The 7972-nt window shown below is 39.6% G+C and overlaps 1 protein-coding gene across 2 annotated transcripts in view; it reads left to right on the top strand.

Moving 5' to 3' along the window:
• The window catches only part of pcxb (pyruvate carboxylase b), a 286683-nt gene extending 282594 nt beyond the window's left edge, over positions 1-4089 (top strand). For both annotated transcript variants that reach the window (XM_034136581.1, XM_034136582.1), the window contains exons 25-27: positions 240-380; positions 670-771; positions 1742-4089. In XM_034136581.1, the coding sequence (XP_033992472.1) occupies positions 240-380; positions 670-771; positions 1742-1891 (393 nt within the window). In that variant the 3' untranslated portion in view covers positions 1892-4089. The remainder of the gene's footprint in view (positions 1-239; positions 381-669; positions 772-1741) is intronic.
• The last annotated feature ends 3883 nt before the right edge of the window (positions 4090-7972 follow it).

Here is a 7972-nt window from a genome sequence, read left to right on the forward strand (position 1 = left end):
GCGTCTCTTCTCCTTCACCAAGAGCATGCTGTGCAACACTCCAGCTCAGCGTGAGAGAAACATTGTGCTCAACGCGCTCCACTAACTTGACTTTTTATTTTCACCAAGCTCTGCATCTCATTGACTGCTTCAGCTGGACTCGTGTGCTAGGCACTCATGTGTTCATCTTAATATTCTAACATAATCTTATTTGTGTCCCACCTCTCTCTTCTTCCTGGCTCTCTCTCTCTCTTCCTCAGGTGGAGCTGGAGAGAGGAAAGATCCTGCACATCAAGGCCCTCGCTCTGGGGGACCTGAACAAGGCGGGCCAGAGGGAAGTCTTCTTTGAACTGAACGGACAGCTGAGATCTGTGCTGGTGAAAGACACTGTCGCCATGAAGGTACACAGAAGGGGGGGCATAGGTTGTTGGCTGGATGGATGATGGATGAGGTAGAGCTGCGATATGTATCTCTGCAGGTGAATAATGAATGGATGGAAAAGGGGAAAGTGAAAGAAATAATATCCTCTACTAGAATCCTGACAGTGCACAGGTGTTTTTATTCATAGAGACCAATGAGCAGTGTAGAGGATGCAGAGCACAGAGGTCTGTTCCAATGTCCCGTTAGTCGGTGGCTGGCTGAATGACTGGACAGATGGATGCATGAAGTCTCTGTTTGTCCTCCACCCAGGAAATGAAGTTCCATCCCAAGGCTCAGAAGTCTATCAAGGGTCAGGTGGGAGCGCCCATGCCTGGAAAAGTGGTGGAGGTTAAAGTGGAAGTTGGATCCAAGGTGAGTCGATCATCACATCTGATGACTTTAACTCTAAAAGTGCAGACAGTTTGCTTTTTATTCCATCTCCATAAGAGTTGCTTATTTAAATCCTCATTTTGAAAAATCAAACTGTATTTGATGAAGGTCTTGTTATTGGTCACCTTCTTATCCAACATTAAGAGGGTTTGGAATTAAAAAGAGGTTTTTATTTAGAATATATATTATATATAAATAACCTGTTTATATATCTAACACAAATATGTCTACTGGTTATCAGTACAGCTACAAAAGCTGCTCATTGTTGGTTTCCTCTCTTTGGACAATTCATCAGATGCTTTTTTATGTAAAAAGGCAAATCGTCAGAAATTATACAATCTGAAAAAGTGAAAGTCCGATTTGAATCATAAACTGTCCGATCCATATATGTGCTGCAACTCGTGAATATTTTCATTATAATTTAGCCCATTATGTTCTAGGTTAATCATGTGGTCTATAAATGGTTTGTGAGTAGTAAAACATTTCCACATCTTGTTAGTCCAAAACTTAAAGATATTAACTGATATGATATTAAACAGAAAATGCAGGAAATCTCCATATTAGAGAGGCTGCTACTTTGAATGATTAATCACTGAAATTAACATTTTTGAACCAGGTGAACCAATGATTGCAGCTCTACACCTATTTAAATGATCATTTAAATCTAGCTTGTGATGCTTACAACACTTCAAGATGAACATCTTAACACCTTAACTACATGCATGGACCAGCTTATTTGTTTGTGCTTTTAGTGAACCTCACAGTAAATTGTATTGGTTGTATGTAAGCTAGTAGGCTAATGTGCTAAAGTCCCACTTGCATATGTTATTCTAAAGTGTGTAGCCTTCATGTCCTAAGCTTGAGTCTGGTTTACCTCTGTCTACAGTGCTGTTCAGTGATCTGTGCATTGTCATGTGTTCTTAATGCTGCTCTGACCTGTGTTTGTGATAAGGTGGAGAAGGGGCAGCCGCTGTGTGTCCTCTCAGCCATGAAGATGGAGACCGTGGTCAACTCCCCGTTAGCCGGCACCATCAAGGCGGTGCATGTCATGGCCGACGCCTCGCTGGAGGGAGGCGACCTGATACTGGAGATTGAGGAGTAGAGGGAGGTATTTAGAGTCTCTGATCCTGGGAATGATGATGGGGGGGGGGGGGGGGGGGGGTAAAAACACTTATCTGTTGCAGTACTGACATTTGTACATATTCTGGGGTTACAACATGAAGCAAAGCTGCACACAACGGTTGGTGTAAATAGTAGATTATCTGACAATCCTTATATATTCATTTGATGGGGATTCCTTAATGAACTGTACCACTAATCGAACTATATTATCTCTTAGGCGTGGTGATTAGTATCTCAGTACATCTCTTAATGTCCTGTCAACTTGTGGAGAATAACATATCTTAGAAAGACCTATATTTGAATTGTTATACATTCCATTACTTGCTAATCTCACTAGTCTTAAATGTGATGTACTACAAACTGAGCTAATCATGTGTAACACTAACAGGGTTCTAACATCTACTTGCAATTAAATGCCACAATTTCCATTTCTATGCTGTTGATGTTGCTTAATATATTCAAAGTGTGTAGACAAAACTTTATATTAATGTTTTTCTTGGGTTAGGACAAGAAGTATGTATGCTCGTCTTGGCATTACTGATCTCTGAGCGCCACAGCGGAGTGTAGCATTAAGACTCACTGACTTTTGTAGGGTAAACATGTAATACTGTTCTTTAGAAAGACAATGAAGCACACATCTTACGTCTTGCACAGAAGGAAAATAAATAGAAATCTGAACACAATGAGAGAAGCACAACAGATCAAAGCACTGTTTCAGGGCCAGATGTTTAAACAGAGTATTTTGCTATCAGAAATAGTAGATGGTTTATTTTTGGAAAGATCTTCGCTGGTGATGGAAATGTTTCCTCATTCACACCTGTCTTTAAATCCCATGAAGCTGTCGGCCATTTTGGAGACAAGCTAACAGGATTAGTCATGTGATTTTTTTGAAGTATATCTAAAACCAATTGAGCTCTATCTGCTGGATTTTAAAAGTGTTAAATCACAGGCTGCTAAGGTAACTTTCTTTTAGGGTCTCTGATTTCAAAAAGCTTTCACAGCGCAGCTCGTCCATCTTTTAATAACCAGGAGAGATTATGGTGAACGGTCTTCTGACTGCAAGGGGATTTTAAGGCTAGGTGAAAATGGGATTACATGGTGGTGTAATGGAGGCGTGTGGTGGTATTTTCTGAGGCTCTGCTGATGAATTTTTAAATTAATTCTCTGTCAAATGATGTGAAATTAGCCGGACTAATAACAGACTCTGGAGACTACCAGTAGCAGCGCTCGGTTTTATATTTCTGATGTGTGTGTTTGCATAAATGAGTGTGGCTGTGTGCAAGCAAATTCACAAGTCAACCAGTCCTTAAAATAATGCACCTCCAGAATTAAAAACCTCCTAAAAGCAATTCAATATTCATAACACGCACTGATGCAAACATATTTGTACTAACACTCCCAGCCCTTCTGCTGCCTAGATACAAACAAACACACCTCTCAGTGGTGTTGCGCGGATGTCAAACATTACAGTTCCTGAATTTAACAGACAAGATTCAACCGATTCCACAAATGCCAGACTTCTCAATTATTTGGATGTCTTGAACCTGGAAGTGATCAATGCTAAATTGAATATTTCGCCACCCTGACCAGTGAAAGGAGATAAGTAATTAGCTCACATAGTAATTACAGTAGGAAAGGAAGTGTCACATCTCCCTGTTATGCAGTGAACGAGCAGAAAAGATATGACAGCCTACTTTCCCCAAACATCAATACTGCTTTGATGGACTAATCAAAGCACACAATTCAAGTTGAACTGTTCTGACATTTTTGCTCCATTACCTCTGAGAATGAGACCCCCTTCTGAACTATGCATCTATACTAAGCAGTGACACTATGTAAGTACGACACTGAAAAGTCCTCTCGCTCTCCCAAGCCCCCTGTACTCCTGGCTTTATCAATCTGTATTAACTACTGGGATTGTATGAAAGAGTGTTTTCAACCAGCTGTTGCAAAATAATGTTAAGTTCCCTCACTTGTCCATATATCCAACCACCTTTTCATCTTGTCTTCCTTCTCAACAGTGTAAATGGTGGTTTCCTCTAATGCAATAATGTACTGAATCACAGTGTTTCTCTGTCTTAGCCTGCTGTGATTGTAACAACCATGTTTCTGACAAAGTACTGCTGATATTGTCTGGGGTTAAAAAAAAGAATAAATGGGAGAAAAAAAAGCACATAACTGGAAATATTCTTTGTTTCAGAGAGAGATCCACGTCATTAAACTGTTTTTGACGTCAATTGTTGCAGAGAGTATGAAAAGAGGTGAAATGTATCTTTGCTTGACTAAAGTAAACGCATTCACTCTCAGTTTAGCAGATGTGACTGCCTGGAGATACAAAATGTCTCCATTGAATTTCCCTCAAAATATTCATGACAGAGTTTTTTGAATTTCTTTACTAGATTATACTACTTGTGAATTTGACATTTTAGGTTATTCATTTCCATCTGCTGTAGCAGTTTAAATATTAGTCCTAGGAAAGACCAAAAAGGGAAACACAAAGAAAGTAATTGCTTTGTTCTATCTATACTTCAAAAATAAAGTTAAAGATGTATCTGTGTGTATTGCATGTTCTACACAGTGGGCAAAAGAAAGGCCGCAGGCCGGCTTCACTGGAAGCTTTCGAAGAACAAATGACTCCCTCACAACCTTGTATGATCAACTAATGGCTCATGCTGGCCGGAGTCCAATATGTCTCATTGCTCGAGTCCTGTAATTCATATCTCTTTCAGAATAATGTGTCCAACTAGTATTAATGATTTCAACAACAAATGTTGAAGTGAAAGTACCTTTGTCACAGACCAAAGTGTATCACATTTACTACCATAATGCTACAGAGGTAGATGCTGGACTGTTGGAGCCAGTGTGATTTTATTTGACCTCCGCATGTCGCATGCCATCTCCTCCATCCAACCTCTTGCACATCAGAACTCAGTTGGTATCTGGGAAAGCACCCAACAAAGAAAGTCCATAGAAACAACGTATACACTTAATGGCTGGACCATGACAATCATTTCTAGTATAGTGCAAAACAGAAAATGTGATATTCAAATTGAACATTTTCGTACTATACTTTGTCGGGTATTCTTGCATTTATTTAGCTTCTTTTTTTTACGTACTCTGCTATGCGTTTTACGCATTTATTTGGCACACTATACTGTGCCCTTTTTTGTCAGGTTTTTGACACATTTTAGACTTACTATACTACATCTAGTTTTTTGCATATTCTCAGCACCATATACTATCTAGTTTTATTTTTTTCTTGCATATTGTCAGCATCCTAAACTGTGTTTATGCAAAAAAAAGCCACAGTATAGTATGTCGAAATTATACCATAAAACGACTTAGTATAGATTATTGAACATTTGAAAAACAACTGCATATTATACTATGTCGAAAATATGAAAAAAATGCCATAGTATGTCGTAAATATGCAAAGAAAAACACATAGTATAAAATGTCGAAAATATGCAAAAAATGTCCAAGTATATTTTGTTGAAAATATGCTAAAAAAAGTCATAGTATGTCCAAAATATGCCTTAAAACAACATATGTTGGGGAAAAAACTCAATGTACTCTTCCATTATCAGAGTAGCACATGATAACAAAGGCCCAACTGTAACTGCGTACATGACAGGATGTATGATTAGCTAGAAGAGCATCAGGACTGTTTTAGGCATATGATAGCTATGTGACAACGATTAACATGATGGTTCAGCCTCTATGGAGATAGACATACGACAGGCATGATCATTTCTGACGTGGGCCTCAGCTAAACAAAACATTGTATACTGCTCTGAACCGGTATTCCTGCATCTTGTGACTGTGTAACACCATCGAAAATATTCTTCAGGTCCTGTGTGGATCTAGTCAAATGCATCACCGTCCTCCTAAGCCATGTACGATATGCTTATCAACACTTTGTAAACTGCAAGAGACCGGGGATAGAAACTGTTGATATGGTGCCAGGATATAAGAATAGCTCTTTGTCATCATATTAAATCACAGGGGTAACAACGGATGTAACGACCCGCTTGTTATCTGACTTGAGTGACTGCTTTGATTAATAACAATAGAATCACATTTGCATATGTGAATAAAGAAGATGGCAGTCTGCCTGCTATGACCTTGATTGGTTTGCTGATTTCACCTCAAATAAACAGAATGGGGTCTTCATTCACAAAATTCAACAGAGGATTTTAGCAGAGTGGAAACCTGCCTTTTTAAAAATTCTAATTGAGATTATCAAGGCTATTTCCACCAAACACCCAGCTGTCTTTTCCTCAGTTTATGTGTATAGGTTACATCTGCATCTGCCCATCTGTTCTATGCAAAATAATGCTTATGTTGGTACCCTTGCTTCAATAACTATTTAAAAGTCAAGTGAAACATTAAATCCAAGCATATATTTCCTGTTGCTTTCACACGCTGTCACGCTGTGTGCACGATGCAGTGATTGGTGTGCATTAGACACAACAACTACAGAGTGTGAAGTCCTCTCTAATGAGAGGACTTGTGTTTCACAGCAATATGTATGCTGTAATAACTAGGACATAAATGGACAGCTACCTACTGTATTTACAAAAACAGATTAGTCCCATGGCCAAATATATTATATTTAGAGAACTTTTGTGATTATTGTAAAGTGACAGTCACTTGAGAAAAAGAAACAAAGAAAATCAATGATGTATCGTTAAAGCCTCACAAAAAAAGTGAAATGTATTTTTAGACATCCAGGTCTGCTGTCAACAGATATTATCACTATTGATTGATTTTTTTTTCTTTGTAATGATTACAGATACATCTAGATAATACAATTAATGTAGAATTGTATTTCTCAGTCAATCAATTGTTAATCTGGGGTAAAATGTCACAAAAACATTTCCTAAAATGAAGTTGATGTCATCAAATGGCTCAATTTGTCCTACCCTTAATACTGTATATTCAGTACACTATTAGAAAAGAAACATTTAACAATTGACTCATTTGAAGTACTGTTTGCAAAAGAAACGTCTGCAACTATTTTAAATGACAGTCAACTAATGTATTATTTGAATGATCGTTGCAGTTAAAGTTACAGTGCGTGCTTCAGATAATTGAGCGACAGAAGTAGTCAGCCTCCAGTCAGCTCCTCGGAGAGAAGCTCCCAGCATTGGGCCACCTCCAGATGAAGCCATGACTTGGAGCTCTGCCTCTTTCAGCCGATTCTTTCCTCATAAAGGTCAAGGACCTGCTTTGATGGGGTCTCAACATCACAGCAGAAGCAAACGTTTTCATTTCCCAGCGTCAGGAGGTCATGGACCAAATGTCTTATTTGGATCTCAGACTGAGACTGTTTCATAAGTCCTGCCTCTAATCCATAAATGAGAGCCAGAGTTGAAATCCCCTGTGTGGCTTTGCTCATCCCTTTGTCTGCCTTACGAAGGTCCAAATGAACAGCAAATAGCCACTCGGGAGAGCTGGGAAGTCTTGGCAGCTCTGCGTGTCAAAACTGAAGAAGCTCTGTGGGATTTTGGCAGAGCTGTGCGGCAGCAGCTGGCAGAGGAGCAACTATTTCTAACCCAGGTCTGAGTCTCTTACACGGGCCACAGGGGTCCGCTGCTTTGCTGAGGGGCGGCTCTGATACCTTTGCTGCTGTTCCATAATCCCTTCAGTGCTTGCTTTGCTGCTTTCTTTGCTGTAATCCTCCTGCCTGAATAAAGAGAGAACAGACGAGAAGGAGGGGCTACAGCGTCTCCGCCAGACGGGACGTCCCCCTGTCAGGATCCTTGTCAATCAGCACCATCAGGATCCTCTCCATAAAACACAATTCAATTCTTTTTCTGCACAAAAAAGATATCAAACTAAATAGCAAAACATTTAATTGTATGTCAAAAACACAGCGAAACAGCATCGAACACACGTTACAAATAAGGTCTCTTAAGCACTAGCTCGCCACGTGTGGTCCACTGCTATCTCCATTACTTCTTACTCAAAGATTGCTTCTGAGAGTCCAGGGGCTTGCAGGGCAGTTACACCCCCCGCCCTGCATGTCCTCACTGAAACACCTGACAGCATATCTAGC

The sequence above is a fragment of the Trematomus bernacchii genome, unplaced genomic scaffold (assembly GCF_902827165.1).
Source record: "Trematomus bernacchii unplaced genomic scaffold, fTreBer1.1, whole genome shotgun sequence".
NCBI lineage: Eukaryota > Metazoa > Chordata > Actinopteri > Perciformes > Nototheniidae > Trematomus > Trematomus bernacchii.